The sequence below is a fragment of the Bombina bombina genome, chromosome 5 (genome assembly GCF_027579735.1).
Source record: "Bombina bombina isolate aBomBom1 chromosome 5, aBomBom1.pri, whole genome shotgun sequence".
NCBI classification, from domain to species: domain Eukaryota; kingdom Metazoa; phylum Chordata; class Amphibia; order Anura; family Bombinatoridae; genus Bombina; species Bombina bombina.
The window spans coordinates 38,494,411-38,512,851 of NC_069503.1; the positions used below are offsets into that span (position 1 = coordinate 38,494,411).

Genomic DNA, 18,441 nt, shown 5'->3' on the forward strand with positions numbered 1-18,441 from the left:
CTGGGGAGACTAAGCCGACATTTCTTTACTTATGTGTAAGTACTGGTGTACTTTTGTTTTAAACAGCTGCTGATATCTACCTAAGTAGCCGATTTTGTTTTTCTACTTAGACGGCTTTCGGATTCCACTATTTATCCTTTGGAAAGAAATTGAAGTTTTCTTTGGGGTTACCATCTTCCCTGGAAAAGGATTGTTCCTAAGGAAATTAACTCTCCTACTACGAAGAGCAGATTTGAGACTTGTCCTGTTGTGAGACATAGTTGCAGGGTATAGTGTGTATATATGAAAGTATCCAGTATTATCTGATTTTTTGTATCTGATTCGTGTTTTTTTGCTTTTGGTGTATTTCAATTGATCAATTCTGTATTGTCATTTTTATCAAATTTGTATTAATTTTTGTGTTTATTAAGTAAAATATGAATTTTATGCTGAATTATTAAGGTACATTTTTTTTGGACTTTACACTTTGAGAATATAAATAAATTTATAAATTTATATATTTATAATTTTAACTATTTTTTAACCAGTTTTGTGTGTGAAAATCTTTTAATAGTAAAATATTTTGTAACACTATCTATTTAACCCTCCTTTTACACCTATAAGCTTTAGCAAAATTCTCTTTTGCGCAAATTAAGAGTTTTTAAATTGTGGCACATATATAGAGGAACAAAGGGCTGCAGGAGAGCACTTCCAATCTGAGGCTTTTATAACTGGGATTTAGAAAGTATTATTTACAATAGGATCCTTTTTGATGCTTCTATTTAGAGAGTTTGTCCTCTTTAGGATAATTGTAAAGAGGTTGTACACTGTGTATATAAAGTTTATTTGTGTGTAAATATTTAGCATTTTGTGATACCTGATTTCAATAAAAACCTTCTTTCCAAACATATGAAAGGTTTCTTCCCTTGTGAATCCTTTCATGAGTTTTCAGACTGCTCTTATGTGTAAAACATTTCCCACACTCTGTACAAGTGAAAGGCTTTTCTCCTGTGTGACGCCTTTCATGAGTTTTCAGATTACTTTTGTCTGTAAAACGTTTTCCACACGCTGTACATGTGAACGGCTTTTCTCCTGTGTGAATTCTTTCATGAGTTTTCAGATTACTTTTTTCTGTAAAACTTTTTCCACACTCTGTACATGTGAAGGGCCTTTCTCCTGTGTGACTCATTTCATGACTTTTCAGACTATTTATTTGTGTAAAACATTTTCCACACTCTGTACATGTGAAAGGCTCTTCTCCTGTGTGAATTAGTTCATGACTTTTCAGATAACTTTTTTGCATAAAACTTTTTCCACACTCTGTACATGTAAAAGGCTTTTCCCCCGTGTGACTCTTTTCATGAGTTTTCAGATTACTTTTGTCTGTAAAACTTTTTCCACACTCTGTACATGTGAAAGGCTTTTCTCCTGTGTGCCTCCTTTCATGAGTTTTCAGACTACTTTTTTCTGTAAAACTTTTTCCACACTCTGTACATGTGAAGGGCCTTTCTCCTGTGTGAATCATTTCATGAGTTTTCAGACTATTTATTTGTGTAAAACATTTTCCACACACTGTACATGTGAACGGCTTTTCTCCTGTGTGAATCCTTTCATGAGTTTTCAGCTCACACTTGTGTGTAAAACATTTTCCACACTCTGTACATGTGAAAGGCTTTTCTCCTGTGTGACTCTTTTTATGAGTTTTCAGATTACCCATTCGTGTAAAACATTTACCGCACTCAGTACATGTGTGTGGTTTCTCACCTGTGTGAATTTTGTAGTGTTCTAGTAGATGAGACTTCCATCTAAAGCTTTTCTCACATTCTGTACATTTGAAAGGTTTCTCCTTTGTATGAAACATTTGGTTAGACTGTGGACTTTTTTCTTCTTTAATATGTTTTGAAAACTCAGTATGTGTGTGTGGTTCATTATCTGGGATAATAATTTCATAAATGATTTCCTCTTGTTTGATGACTAAATTATTCTCTGTACATAATGACTGCTGCCCAGTTCCTGCCAATTCACCATCATCTTTTAATATCATTTGTGATATCCCCAATGTTTGTGAATAGTCATTGGTGTCTAAGATTTTTGGAGTTTGCGGTATCATTCTGATGCTTTCTGTAGTGAAGGAGGGATATGAACTATACAAGTGTTTGTCTGCATAAAAAGAAATAAAATAAAGAAAAATAAGACTGTTTATCCATTATAATATAATCCATCTCAATAAAAAAACAAAACATTTTTTATACTAAAAAATTTCTTCGGTTTTGTATTAAATGTATTTACCTGTAAATCACAAATTAAAAAAGGATGACATAGAATGTAAACATTACTACATCATAGTAAATTAAATTACTGAGTTGTGGGTGTTACACACATGGGAACAAGGGAGGCATAAGTGCAGTTATGGATGTTCCATGAGCGAGGTCAGGGCAGGGGAAGGTGGAGTTGCAGGTGTTCTGAGTAATGAACCAGGTCAGGGGGTGAGGCTAGGCAGTTGATGGCCATGTCCGGGTAATGAGAGATCCAGCAGCACGGCAGTATGATTGTAAAAAGAAACCTTTATTTCTCCATCAAAAACAAATGCAAGTAATGGACAAAGCGTCTGACATGTTTTGCGCCCTCTAGTGGCGTTTCATCATAGACTAAGGATGTTACACTGAAGTCTATCTTTTATAACGGTCATAATCAATTAACAGATTTTCACCTGACAAATTATTACATACATACCATTAAAATCAATAAAGCTTCATATATTATTCAAGTTCTCATAATCTGCTGATAATCAAACAAGGGGACATAAACAAACAGACAAAGAGTTGATACATGTTAAGCAAAAATTGAGTTATATAAAATTAAACAAAAACCCACAATTCATGTTTTGAAGCTAACATCAATAATTTACGATTCACAATTTAAAGTGCATGATATTAGTACTATTGATATTACTGTTACTAAACTCAGTTGTACATAAATAATAATCATAATATCAAATTCATTAAACTCACTTCAAACTATTGGATTATAAACGTATAAATCCATTTCATAATATTAAGACTGATATTTCTCCAATGGTCTCAAATAGATGTATACATATCCCACAAAAACATAATTTATGCTTACCTGATAAATTTATTTCTCTTGTAGTGTGTTCAGTCCACGGGTCATCCATTACTTATGGGATATATTCTCCTTCCCAACAGGAAGTTGCAAGAGGATCACCCAAGCAGAGCTGCTATATAGCTCCTCCCCTCACATGTCATATCCAGTCATTCGACCGAAACAAGACGAGAAAGGAGAAACTATAAGGTGCAGTGGTGACTGGAGTTATAATTTTAAAATTTAGAACCTGCCTTAAAAAGACAGGGCGGGCCGTGGACTGAACACACTACAAGAGAAATAAATTTATCAGGTAAGCATAAATTATGTTTTCTCTTGTTAAGTGTGTTCAGTCCACGGGTCATCCATTACTTATGGGATACCCATACCAAAGCTAAGTACACGGATGATGGGAGGGACAAGGCAGGAACATTAAACAGAAGGAACCACTGCCTGTAGAACCTTTCTCCCAAAACCAGCCTCCGAAGAAGCGAAAGTGTCAAATTTGTAAAATTTGTAAAAAGTATGAAGTGAAGACCAAGTTGCAGCCTTGCAAATCTGTTCAGCAGAGGCCTCATTCTTAAAGGCCCAGGTGGAAGCCACAGCTCTAATGGAATGAGCTGTAATTCTTTCAGGAGGCTGCTGTCCAGCAGTCTCATAGGCTAAACGTATTATGCTACGAAGCCAAAAAGAGAGAGAGGTAGCCGAAGCCTTTTGACCTCTCCTCTGTCCAGAGTAAACGACAAACAGAGAAGAAGTTTGTCTAAAATCTTTAGTTGCCTGTAAGTAGAACTTCAGAGCACGGACCACGTCTAGGTTATGCAAAAGACGTTCCTTCTTTGAAGAAGGATTAGGACATAATGATGGAACAACAATCTCTTGATTGATATTCCTGTTAGAAACAACCTTAGGCAAAAACCCAGGTTAAGTACGCAGTACTACCTTGTCTGAATGAAAGATCAGATAAGGAGAATCACAATGTAAGGCAGATAACTCAGAGACTCTTCGAGCCGAGGAAATAGCCATCAAAAACAAAACTTTCCAAGATAAAAGCTTAATATCAATAGAATGAAGGGGTTCAAACGGAACACCCTGAAGAACTTTAAGGACCAAGTTTAAGCTCCACGGAGGAGCAACAGCTTTAAACACAGGCTTAATTCTAGCCAAAGCCTGACAAAAGGCCTGGACGTCTGGATTCTCTGCCAGACGTTTGTGTAAAAGAATAGACAGAGCTGAAATCTGTCCCTTTAGCGAACTAGCGGATAAACCCTTTTCTAAACCCTCTTGTAGAAAAGCCAATATACTAGGAATCCTAACCTTACTCCATGAGTAACTCTTGGATTCGCACCAATATAAATATTTACCGAATCCGAAAACCCACGCTTTGATAGAATCAAGCGTTCAATTTCCAGGCAGTCAGCCTCAGAGAAATTAGGTTTGGATGGTTGAAAGGACCCTGAATTAGAAGGTCCTGCCTCAGAGGAAAAGACCATGGTGGACAGGACGACATGTCCACTAGGTCTGCATACCAGGTCCTGCGTGGCCACGCAGGCGCTATCAGAATTACCGATGCCCTCTCCTGTTTGATCCTGGCAATCAGTCAAGGTAGCAACGGAAATGGTGGAAACACATAAGCTATGTTGAAAACCCAAGGGGCTGCTAATGCATCTACCAGCACCGCTCTCGGGTCCCTGGACCTGGATCCGTAACAAGGAAGCTTCGCGTTCTGGCGAGATGCCATGAGATCCAGATCCAGTTTGCCCCAACGACGAATCAGTTGAGCAAATACCTCCGGGTGAAGTTCCCACTCTCCCGGATGAAAAGTCTGGCGACTTAGGAAATCCGCCTCCCAGTTCTCTACGCCCGGGATGTAAATCGCTGACAGGTGGCAAGAGTGAGACTCTGCCCAGCGAATTATCTTCGAGACTTCCAACATCGCTAGGGAACTCCTGGTTCCCCCTTGATGATTGATGTAAGCCACAGTCGTGATATTGTCCGACTGAAATCTGATGAACCTCAGTTTTGCTAACTGAGGCCAAGCTAGAAGAGCATTGAATATTGCTCTTAATTCTAGAATGTTTATTGGAAGGAGTTTCTCCTCCTGAGTCCACGATCCCTGAGCCTTCAGGGAATTCCAGACTGCTCCCCAGCCTAGAAGGCTGGCATCCGTTGTCACAATCGTCCAATCTGGTCTGCGAAAGGTCATTCCTTTGGACAGATGAACCGGTGACAACCACCAGAGAAGAGAATCTCTGGTCTCCTGGTCCAGATTTAGCAAAGGGGACAGATCTGAGTAATCCCTGTTCCATTGACTGAGCATGGAAAGTTGCAGGGGTCTGAGATGCAGGCGCGCAAATGGCACTATGTCCATTGCCGCGACCATTAAGCCGATTACCTCCATGCACTGAGCTTCTGATGGGCTTGGAACGGAATGAAGGACACGGCAAGCATTGAGAATCTTTGATAACCTGGACTCCGTCAGGTAAATCTTCATCTCTACAGAATCTATAAGAGTCCCTAGAAAAGGAACCCTTGTGAGTGGTAACAGAGAACTCTTTTCCACGTTCACTTTCCACCCATGCGACCTCAGAAATGCTAGAACTATCTCTGTATGAGACTTTGCATTCTGAAAACTTGACGCTTGTATCAGAATGTCGTAGAGGTATGGAGCCACCGCTATGCCTCGTGGTCTTAGTACCGCCAGAAGTGAGCCCAGAACCTTCGTAAAAATTCTCGGGGCCGTGGCTAACCCGAAGGGAAGAGCCACAAACTGTTAATGCCTGTCTAGAAAGGCAAACCTTAGGTACCGATAATGATCTTTGTGAATCGGTATATGAAGGTAAGCATCCTTTAAGTCCACCGTGGTCATATATTGACCCTCTTGGATCATGGGTAGGATGGTTCGAATGGTTTCCATCTTGAACGATGGTACCCTTAGGAATTTGTTTAAGATCTTTAAGTCCAAGATTGGTCTGAAGGTTCCCTCTTTTTTGGGAACCACAAATAGATTTGAGTAAAATCCTTGTCCCTGTTCCGATCGCGGAACTGAGTGGATCACTCCCATGATTAAGAGGTCTTGTACACATTGTAGAAAAGCCTCTCTCTTTACTAGGTTTGTCGATAACCTCGAAAGATGGAACCTCCCTTGTGGAGAAGAGGTTTTGAAATCCAGAAGGTATCCCTGAGATATAATCTTTAACGTCCAGGGATCCTGCACATCTCTTGCCCAAGCCTGGGCGAAGAGAGAAAGTCTGCCCCCCCACTAAATCCGTCTCCGGATAGGGGGCCCTGTCTTCATGCTGTCTTAGGGGCGGGAGTAAGCTTTCTGGCCTGCTTGCCCTTGTTCCATGACTGGTTGCCTTTCCAACCCTGTCTGTAACGAGCAGTAGTTCCTTCCTGTTTTGGAGCGGAGGAAGTCGATGCTGCTCCTGCCTTGAAGTTACGAAAGGCACGAAAATTAGACTGTTTGGCCTTTGGTTTGGCCCTGTCCTGAGGAAGGGCGTGGCCCTTACCTCCCGTAATGTCAGCAATAATTTCCTTCAAGCCGGGCCCGAATAAGGTCTGCCCTTTGAAAGGAATGTTAAGTAGCTTAGACTTGGAAGTTACATCCGCTGACCAGGATTTAAGCCAGAGCGCTCTGCGCGCCTGTATGGCGAATCCGGAATTTTTAGCCGTAAGTTTGGTTAGATGTACTACGGCATCTGAAACAAACGCATCAGCTTGTTTAAGGGTTCTAACTTTGCTCAAAGCCTCATCCAATGGCTCTGTGCGAATCGCCTCTTCCAGAGACTCAAACCAGAATGCCGCTGCAGCTGTGACAGGCGCAATGCATGCAAGAGGCTGCAATATAAAACCCTGTTGAACAAACATTTTCTTAAGATAACCCTCTAATTTTTTATCCATTGGATCTGAGAAAGCACAACTATCCTCCACCGGGATAGTGGTACGCTTGGCTAACGTAGAAACTGCTCCCTCCACCTTAGCGACCGTCTGCCATAAGTCTCGTGTGGTGGCGTCTATAGGGAACATTTTTCTAAATATCGGGGGAGGGGAAAAAGGCACACCGGGTCTATCCCACTCCTTACTAATAATTTCTGTAAGTCTTTTTGGTATAGGAAAAACGTCAGTACACACCGGTACCGCATAGTATCTATCCAACCTACACAATTTCTCTGGAATTGCCACCGTGTCGCAATCATTCAGAGCCGCTAATACCTCCCCTAGTAACACACGGAGGTTCTCAAGCTTAAATTTAAAATTTGAAATTTCTGAATCCGTTCTCCCCGGATCAGAACCGTCACCGACAGAATGAAGCTCACCGTCCTCATGTTCTGCAAATTGTGACGCAGTATCAGACATGGCTCTCGTGTCATCAGCGCGCTCTGTCCTTAACCCAGAGCTATCGTGTTTGCCCCTTAATTCGGGCATATTATATATTATATAATACTTCTTTCATAACATTAGCCATATCATGTAAAGTGATTGTAAGGGCCTAGATGTACTTGGCGTCTCAATCCTACACATGTCCCGAGCGGGAGACGCAGGTACTGACACGTGAGGAGAGTTAGGCGGCATAACTTTCCCCTCGTTGTCTGGTGATAGTTTCTCTATCGGTACAGATTGACTTTTATTCAAAGCAATATCAATACAATTGGTACACATCGTTCTATTGGGCTCCACATTGGCTTTTGAACATGATGAACAAACAGTTTCCTCTGAATCAGACATGTTTAAACAGACTTAGCAATGAAACTAGCAAGCTTGGAAATCACTTTCAATAAGTTTACAAGCAATATAAAAAACGCTGCAGCGTTTCAAAAATAGATATAATTAAACAATTCTTAACAAGAAGTGTATTATTAGCAGAGGATTGCACCCATTAGCAAAAGGATGATTAACCCCTCAATACCCAAAACGGATAAAACAGATATCAATTAAGATTTAACGCTTTTAATCACAGTCAAACACACTGTCACAGATCTGCTGTGACTGATTACCTCCCTCAAAAATGAATTTTGCAGACCCCTGAGCTCTCTAGAGACGTCCTGGACCAAGGAGGAAGAAGCAGGAAGACTGTGCTAGAATTTTAACTGCACAACAAGGCGCTAAAACAAGGTCCCTCCCACTCCTATCACAACAGTGGGAGCCCTGATATAACGGTTTCCATGCAGAAAAATATGTTAGCCATGTGGAAAAAAATCATGCCCAAAGCGATTTATCACCAAAGTACCTCACAAAAACGAATAACATGCCAGTAAACGTTTTATTAAAAAACAACATTTTCCAATGTCATGCGAAGTTATCACTAAGCCTGCTACCAGTCGCTACCACTGCAGATAAGGCTTAAGTATTATTTCAGTTTTAACAGTATTTTCTCAGTCAAATTCTAGTCCCTAGAAAATAACTCGACTGCGCATACATTTATCAGCCTGATACCAGTTGCCACTACTGCATTTAAGGCTGTACTTACATCATACGGTAACAGCAGTATTTTCTTAGTCAATTCCATTCCCAGAAAATAAAGTACTGCACATACCTCATTTGCGGAGGACCCTGCATGTTATTCCCAGTTTCTGAAGTTACCCCACTCCTCAGAATGTCGAGAACAGCCAGTGGATCTTAGTTACGCCTGCTAAGATCATAGAAAAAAAACGCAGGCAGTTTCTTCTTCCAAATACTGCCTGAGATAGAAAAACAGCACACTCCGGTGCCATTTAAAATAACAAACTTTTGATTGAAGAATAGATAAGTAAAAACTCCAGCTCCTCTCGCGACCTCCTTCTTTGTTGAGGGTTGCAAGAGAATGACTGGATATGACATGTGAGGGGAGGAGCTATATAGCAGCTCTGCTTGGGTGATCCTCTTGCAACTTCCTGTTGGGAAGGAGAATATATCCCATAAGTAATGGATGACCCGTGGACTGAACACACTTAACAAGAGAAAACATAATTTATGCTTACCTGATAAATTTATTTCTCTTGTAGTGTGTTCAGTCCACGGGTCATCCATTACTTATGGGATATATTCTCCTTCTCAACAGGAAGATGCAAGAGGATCACCCAAGCAGAGCTGCTATATAGCTCCTCCCCTCACATGTCATATCCAGTCATTCGACCGAAACAAGACGAGAAAGGAGAAACTATAAGGTGCAGTGGTGACTGGAGTTATAATTTTAAAATTTAGAACCTGCCTTAAAAAGACAGGGCGGGCCGTGGACTGAACACACTACAAGAGAAATAAATTTATCAGGTAAGCATAAATTATGTTTTCTCTTGTTAAGTGTGTTCAGTCCACGGGTCATCCATTACTTATGGGATACCAATACCAAAGCTAAGTACACGGATGATGGGAGGGACAAGGCAGGAACATTAAACAGAAGGAACCACTGCCTGTAGAACCTTTCTCCCAAAACCAGCCTCCGAAGAAGCGAAAGTGTCAAATTTGGAAAATTTGGAAAAAGTATGAAGTGAAGACCAAGTTGCAGCCTTGCAAATCTGTTCAACAGAGGCCTCATTCTTAAAGGCCCAGGTGGAAGCCACAGCTCTAGTGGAATGAGCTGTAATTCTTTCAGGAGGCTGCTGTCCAGCAGTCTCATAGGCTAAACGTATTATGCTACGAAGCCAAAAAGAGAGAGAGGTAGCCGAAGCCTTTTGACCTCTCCTCTGTCCAGAGTAAACGACAAACAGAGAAGAAGTTTGTCTAAAATCTTTAGTTGCCTGTAAGTAGAACTTCAGAGCACGGACCACGTCTAGATTATGCAATAGACGTTCCTTCTTTGAAGAAGGATTAGGACATAATGATGGAACAACAATCTCTTGATTGATATTCCTGTTAGAAACAACCTTAGGTAAAAACCCAGGTTTAGTACGCAGTACTACCTTGTCTGAATGAAAGATCAGATAAGGAGAATCACAATGTAAGGCAGATAACTCAGAGACTCTTCGAGCCGAGGAAATAGCCATCAAAAACAAAACTTTCCAAGATAAAAGCTTAATATCAATGGAATGAAGGGGTTCAAACAGAACACCCTGAAGAACTTTAAGAACCAAGTTTAAGCTCCACGGAGGAGCAACAGCTTTAAACACAGGCTTGATTCTAGCCAAAGCCTGACAAAAAGCCTGGACGTCTGGATTCTCTGCCAGACGTTTGTGTAAAAGAATAGACAGAGCTAAAATCTGTCCCTTTAGCGAACTAGCGGATAAACCCTTTTCTAAACCCTCTTGTAGAAAAGCCAATATCCTAGGAATCCTAACCTTACTCCATGAGTAAATATAAATATTTACGCCATATCTTATGGTAAATTTTTCTGGTCACAGGTTTCCGAGCCTGTATTAATGTATCAATAACCGAATCCGAAAACCCACGCTTTGATAGAATCAAGCGTTCAATTTCCAGGCAGTCAGCCTCAGAGAAATTAGGTTTGGATGGTTGAAAGGACCCTGAATTAGAAGGTCCTGCCTCAGAGGTAGAGACCATGGTGGACAGGATGACATGTCCACTAGGTCTGCATACCAGGTCCTGCGTGGCCACGCAGGCGCTATCAGAATTACTGATGCCCTCTCCTGTTTGATCCTGGCAAATAGTCGAGGTAGCAACGGAAATGGTGGAAACACATAAGCTATGTTGAAAACCCAAGGGGCTGCTAATGCATCTACCAGCACCGCTCCCGGGTCCCTGGACCTGGATCCGTAACAAGGAAGCTTCGCGTTCTGGCGAGATGCCATGAGATCCAGATCCGGTTTGCCCCAACGACGAATCAGTTGAGCAAATACCTCCGGGTGAAGTTCCCACTCTCCCGGATGAAAAGTCTGGCGACTTAGGAAATCCGCCTCCTAGTTCTCTACGCCCGGGATGTAAATCGCTGACAGGTGGCAAGAGTGAGACTCTGCCCAGCGAATTATCTTCGAGACTTCCAACATCGCTAGGGAACTCCTGGTTCCCCCTTGATGATTGATGTAAGCCACAGTCGTGATATTGTCCGACTGAAATCTGATGAACCTCAGTTTTGCTAACAGAGGCCAAGCTAGAAGAGCATTGAATATTGCTCTTAATTCTAGAATGTTTATTGGAAGGAGTTTCTCCTCCTGAGTCCACGATCCCTGAGCCTTCAGGGAATTCCAGACTGCTCCCCAGCCTAGAAGGCTGGCATCCGTTGTTACAATCGTCCAATCTGGTCTGCGAAAGGTCATTCCTTTGGACAGATGAACCGGTGACAACCACCAGAGAAGAGAATCTCTGGTCTCCTGGTCCAGATTTAGCAAAGGGGACAGATCTGAGTAATCCCCGTTCCATTGACTGAGCATGCATAGTTGCAGCGGTCTGAGATGCAGGCGCGCAAATGGCACTATGTCCATTGCCGCGACCATTAAGCCGATTACCTCCATGCACTGAGCTACTGATGGGCTTGGAACGGAATGAAGGACACGGCAAGCATTGAGAATCTTTGATAACCTGGACTCTGTCAGGTAAATCTTCATCTCTACAGAATCTATAAGAGTCTCTAGAAAAGGAACCCTTGTGAGTGGTAACAGAGAACTCTTTTCCACGTTCACTTTCCACCCATGCGACCTCAGAAATGCTAGAACTATCTCTGTATGAGACTTTGCATTCTGAAAACTTGACGCTTGTATCAGAATGTCGTCTAGGTACGGAGCCACCGCTACGCCTCGTGGTCTTAGTACCGCCAGAAGTGAGCCCAGAACCTTCGTAAAAATTCTCGGGGCCGTGGCTAACCCGAAGGGAAGAGCCACAAACTGGTAATGCCTGTCTAGAAAGGCAAACCTTAGGTACCGATAATGATCTTTGTGAATCGGAATGTGAAGGTAAGCATCCTTTAAGTCCACTGTGGTCATATATTGACCCTCTTGGATCATGGGTAGGATGGTTCGAATGGTTTCCATCTTGAACGATGGTACCCTTAGGAATTTGTTTAGGATCTTTAAGTCCAAGATTGGTCTGAAGGTTCCCTCTTTTTTGGGAACCACAAATAGATTTGAGTAAAATCCTTGTCCCTGTTCCGATCGCGGAACTGAGTGGATCACTCCCATGATTAAGAGGTCTTGCACACATTGTAGAAATGCCTCTCTCTTTACTAGGTTCGTTGATAACCTCGATAGATGGAACCTCCCTTGTGGAGGAGAGGTTTTGAAATCCAGAAGGTATCCCTGAGATATAATCTTTAACGTCCAGGGATCCTGCACATCTCTTGCCCAAGCCTGGGCCAAGAGAGAAAGTCTGCCCCCCACTAAATCCGTCTCCGGATAGGGGGCCCTGTCTTCATGCTGTCTTAGGGGCGGGAGTAGGCTTTCTGGCCTGCTTGCCCTTGTTCCATGACTGGTTGCCTTTCCAACCCTGTCTGTAACGAGCAGTAGTTCCTTCCTGTTTGGAGCGGAGGAAGTTGATGCTGCTCCTGCCTTGAAGTTACGAAAGGCACGAAAATTAGACTGTTTGGCCTTTGGTTTGGCCCTGTCCTGAGGAAGGGCGTGGCCCTTACCTCCCCTAATGTCAGCAATAATTTCCTTCAAGCCGGGCCCGAATAAGGTCTGACCTTTGAAAGGAATGTTAAGTAGCTTAGATTTGGAAGTTACATCCGCTGACCAGAATTTAAGCCAGAGCGCCCTGCGCGCCTGTATGGCGAATCCGGAATTTTTAGCCCTAAGTTTGGTTAGATGTACTACGGCATCTGAAACAAACGCATTAGCTTGCTTAAGGGTTCTAACTTTGCTCAAAGCCTCATCCAAGGGCGCTCTGCGAATCGCCTCTTCCAGAGACTCAAACCAGAATGCCGCTGCAGCCGTGACAGGCGCAATGCATGCAAGAGGCTGCAATATAAAACCCTGTTGAACAAACATTTTCTTAAGATAACCCTCTAATTTTTTATCCATTGGATCTGAGAAAGCACAGCTATCCTCCACCGGGATAGTGGTACGCTTGGCTAAAGTAGAAACTGCTCCCTTCACCTTAGGGACCGTCTGCCATAAGTCTCGTGTGGTGGCGTCTATAGGAAACATTTTTCTAAATATCGGGGGAGGGGAAAAAGGCACACCGGGTCTATCCCACTCCTTACTAATAATTTCTGTAAGTCTTTTTGGTATAGGAAAGACGTCAGTACACACCGGTACCGCATAGTATCTATCCAACCTACACATTTTCTCTGGAATTGCCAATGTTTCGCAATCATTCAGAGCCGCTAATACCTCCCCTAGTAACACACGGAGGTTCTCAAGCTTAAATTTAAAATTTGAAATTTCTGAATCCGGTCTCCCGGGATCAGAACCGTCACCGACAGAATGAAGCTCACCGTCCTCATGTTCTGCAAACTGTGACGCAGTATCAGACATGGCTCTCGTGTCATCAGCGCGCTCTGTCCTTAACCCAGAGCTATCGCGCTTGCCCCTTAATTCGGGCATATTATATAATACTTCTTTCATAACATTAGCCATATAATGTAAAGTGATTTGTAAGGGCCTAGATGTACTTGGAGTCTCAATCTTACGCATCTCCCGAGCGGGAGACGCAGGTACTGACACGTGAGGAGAGTTAGGCGGCATAACTTTCCCCTCGTTGTCTGGTGATAGTTTCTCTATCGGTACAGATTGACTTTTATTCAAAGCAATATCAATACAATTGGTACACATCGTTCTATTGGGCTCCACATTGGCTTTTGAACATGATGAACAAACAGTTTCCTCTGAATCAGACATGTTAAAACAGACTTAGCAATGAAACTAGCAAGCTTGGAATTCACTTTCAATAAGTTTACAAGCAATATAAAAAAATGCTGCAGCGCTTCAAAAATACAGATATAATTAAACAATTCTTAACAAGAAGTGTATTATTAACATAGGATTGCACCCATTAGCAAAAGGATGATTAACCCCTCAATACCCAAAACGGATATCAATTAAGATTTAACGCTTTTAATCACAGTCAAACACACTGTCACAGATCTGCTGTGACTGATTACCTCCCTCAAAAATGAATTTTGCAGACCCCTGAGCTCTCTAGAGACGTCCTGGATCAAGGAGGAAGAAGCAGGAAGACTGTGCTAGAATTTTAACTGCGCAACAAGGCGCTAAAACAAGGTCCCTCCCACTCCTATTACAACAGTGGGAGCCCTGATATAACTGTTTCCATGCAGAAAATATATGTTAGCCATGTGGAAAAAAATCATGCCCAAAGAGATTTATCACCAAGTACCTAACAAAAACGAATAACATGCCAGTAAACGTTTTATTAAAAAAAAACATTTTCCAATGTCATGCAAATTTATCACTAAGCCTGCTACCAGTCGCTACCACTGCAGATAAGGCTTAAGTATTATTTCAGTTTTAACAGTATTTACTCAGTCAAATTCTAGTCCCTAGAAAATAACTCGACTGCACATACATTTATCAGCCTGATACCAGTTGCCACTACTGCATTTAAGGCTGTACTTACATCATACGGTAACAGCAGTATTTTCTTAGTCAATTCCATTCCCAGAAAATAATGTACTGCACATACCTCATTTGCGGAGGACCCCGCATGCTATTCCCAGTTTCTGAAGTTACCCCACTCCTCAGAATGTCGAGAACAGCCAGTGGATCTTAGTTACGCCTGCTAAGATCATAGAAAAAAACGCAGGCAGTTTCTTCTTCCAAATACTGCCTGAGATAGAAAAACAGCACACTCCGGTGCCATTTAAAATAACAAACTTTTGATTGAAGAATAGTTAAGTAAAAACTCCAGCTCCTCTCGCGACCTCCTTCTTTGTTGAGGGTTGCAAGAGAATGACTGGATATGACATGCGAGGGGAGGAGCTATATAGCAGCTCTGCTTGGGTGATCCTCTTGCAACTTCCTGTTGGGAAGGAGAATATATCCCATAAGTAATGGATGACCCGTGGACTGAACACACTTAACAAGAGAAATTCACAAATTCATCTGATGATTTCAATAGTCTAAAAACTCTGAGCGAAATACACATGTAAAGAAGATCAAATTCTAACAAAATATAAATCAAGCAACTTAATCCCAACCTGAGAACAAAGTATCATTTACATGATAAAATTATGATACTTTCTAACCAAGGCCCATGTATTATTAACCAGCCAGGACCATGTTAACAAACTTAGCAGTATCAACAAGAAGGGTCTATCCTGAACCTGTAATTATTATTAATATAATTTATATAATGTACAGGAATGGTCTATACACATATGTATGATGTAACCACCTCCCTTAAATCAGGCTAGTTTATACAAAATATCTGATATCCCACTCAAGATTTAGCCTTGTGGGAGTTCTGGATTTAAGTTTGTATATAAAATACAACTCCTTTCTATCAAGTATCTTATATCTATTACCCCCCCTGGCGGGAGTTTGAGCCACATCAATAATTCTCACTGTGAAATCGCCTTTGTTGGTAAAATGAAAAAGGTTAAAATGCCTAACCACCACAGAATCCTTGTTGTAATTCTTGAAATCGTTAACATGTTCTCTGATCCTTACATTAATTTCTCTCGTCGTTTTCCCAACATATTGTATGTGACAATATTTACACTCCAACATATAAACTGCAAATGTGGTCTTACAGTTAGCATAAAACAAAATATCATATGTCTCTTCATCAACAGATGATTTGAACACATCAGTAATCTCCATCATACTACATGTTAAAAAGTTCCGGCTCCACACCTGAAATTTCCTTTCCTTCTCAACCATTGATCTCCCCTATGTCTTGAAGTATCAGAGACAAAACTTGGGGCCAACTTATATGCTAAAGTAATAGTTTTTTTGAGACAAATTTACACCCATCAATGTACTTCTGCAGTACACTATCACCTTCAAGAATTGATTGTTTTTTTCTAAAAATTTTAACTATTTGTGGAAATAGTGCTCTATACTCTGTCGTAAAAACAACCTTATCCCTAAAAGCGCTGACAGACCTTCTGGCTCTGTTAACTCCAAAACTCATTGTATTAACATCCATTTTGGTCTCTTCTAATTTTACTTTACTGTATCCTCTTGCTGTTAGTCTATCAATTAATTCATCAGCCTGCTGTTGATAAATTGCGTCGTAATCTGATGAACTGACCCCTTGGGAAGGGTGACAAGGGTGACAAGAGCTACCGTGTAGTATAGGGTTCCCTGCAGTGGGTTTTCTAAATGTTCTAGACACTATTCTCTTATTCTCTATGTCAGCCTCCAATGTCACATCCAAGAAGTCAGTTTTAACAAGATTATCATTATTATTCTAAAATCCAAGCAACTGACCAAATGATATCTCATTAAGAGATTCATCAACAATTAGAATCAAATCGTTGATAAACCTTCTATAAAAGAGTATATTTTTAATATACACTGCATAATTACTATTGTACAAAAATGTTAACTCCCAATAGCCTACATACAAATTTGCAAAACATGGGGCGAATTTCGCCCCCATGGCCGTACCACAGCATTGAAGGTAATATTTATCATTAAACATCAGAAAGTTATGTGTTAACACAAATTCCAAAATGGAACATCTGAACACTTTGACATCACTTTCATATGCTGTGAATTTGTCTAGAAAATACCTCACAGCTCTCAAACCCAATGTATGTGGTATACAAGTGTATAGTGAGGCTATATCTACAACAACCCAGGAATAAGTACTCTTCCATTCAACTTCTTTTAGGCTTTATGAGAGACGAGATGAATCTCTCAAATAGCTATACAAATTTTTCACTAAAGGCTGAAGGACAGAATCCAGCCATTCAGACAATGGCTCAAGTAAAGACTAAAAACTATACAAGTGTTTGTCTGCATAAAAAGAAATAAAATAAAGAAAAATAAGACTGTTTATTTATTATAATATAATCCATCTCAATAAAAAAAAAAATTATACTAAAAAATGTCTTCCGTTTTGTATTAAATGTATTTACCTGTAAATCACAAATTAAAAAAGGATGACATAGAATGTTTACATTACTACATCATAGTAAATTAAATTACTGAGTTCTGGGTGTTACACACATGGGAACAAGGTTGGCATAAGTGCAGTTATGGATGTTTCATGAGCGAGGTCAGGGCAGGGGAAGGTGTAGTTGCAGGTGTTCTGAGTAATGAACCAGGTCAGGGGTGAGGTTAGGCAGTTGTTGGACATGATCTGTCTAAAAGGACAGAGGGGGGAGTAGTATTTGTTTAACCCTCCTCCTCAGCCCAATGGATTTGCTCCTTCTTTATAACAGTCACTGACACAAATGTTCTTAATAGATAAAGATATAAATATTATAGTTTATATTTGTTTAATGAGTGATTTATTCTATATTCACAGTAATTAAAGTCAGCATAATATCTATTTTACTCACCTAACACATATGAGTTCATGCTGATAACAGGCTCCAATGTCTGAGCTCAGGAAGAAGGTTCCCTTATTCACTCCAGTTACATCAATACCTGATATCTCTCAGTGCTCTGGTCGTGTCTGTAAAAAGAGTATTAAATGGTTTAGACAGATAATAATAAATAATGGTTCTGATTAACTGTACGTATGGTATAATTAAAGGCACACATAACAATTCATGTGATACAGATCAGCTGTTTAGGTTATTACATATGTGCTATTGATTCAGCACAAGCATTTAGTACAGTTAGCTCTGTGAGTGTTATAATTACATTGCATGTGATACAGATCAGCTGTTTAGGTTATTACATATGTGATGTTGATTTACCACAAACATTTAGTACAGTTAACTATGTGGGTGTTATAATTGCCCCTTATATATGAATCTTCCCAGATCTACACAACATAATGGTAGAAAATCTATTTAAGTGGGGCCATATCACAACTTTACAAATATATTATTATCTTTGTTTTCTATAATTTATATGAAACCATATTTTCTCCTGAAAGAAATGTTTAAAATCAGTTGTTTAATTAGAAGTTAAATTGGATACTGCAGTATTGGTATTGTACTTCCTACTAATTCTCACTGTCATTTTGTCATGTGCTCCACCCCCCAGTCCTTTTGGCAAATTCAGTCCATTTAAAAGGACAACATATAGAATTACAAAATCAACAAATGCATAATAAAAATACAATGCAATAAAACTTACTATGAAATTTAAAAGAGCAGTAGATTGTTTTCTGATAAATGTAGTTCTGCACCTGTACCACGTGACAGCTATCAGCCAATAACAGACTCCTGTACCATGTGACAGCTATCAGCCAATAACAGACTCCTGTACCATGTGACAGCTATCAGCCAATAACAGACTCCTGTACCATGTGACAGCTATCAGCTAATAACAGACTCATATGTTTATATAATGTGATCTCCTGCATATGCTAAGTAGGAGCTGGAGCCTCAGGTCATTAAAAGGCTGTGTACAA

The 18,441-nt window shown here is 40.6% G+C and overlaps 1 protein-coding gene across 1 annotated transcript in view; it reads right to left on the reverse strand.

The window, feature by feature from the left end:
• LOC128661265 (uncharacterized) overlaps positions 1 to 18,441 on the reverse strand; it is a 744,180-nt gene that overhangs the window by 333,374 nt on the left and 392,365 nt on the right. The window contains exon 13 of the mRNA XM_053715539.1: positions 874 to 2,139. Coding sequence (XP_053571514.1) covers positions 874 to 2,139 — 1,266 coding nt within the window. The remainder of the gene's footprint in view (positions 1 to 873; positions 2,140 to 18,441) is intronic.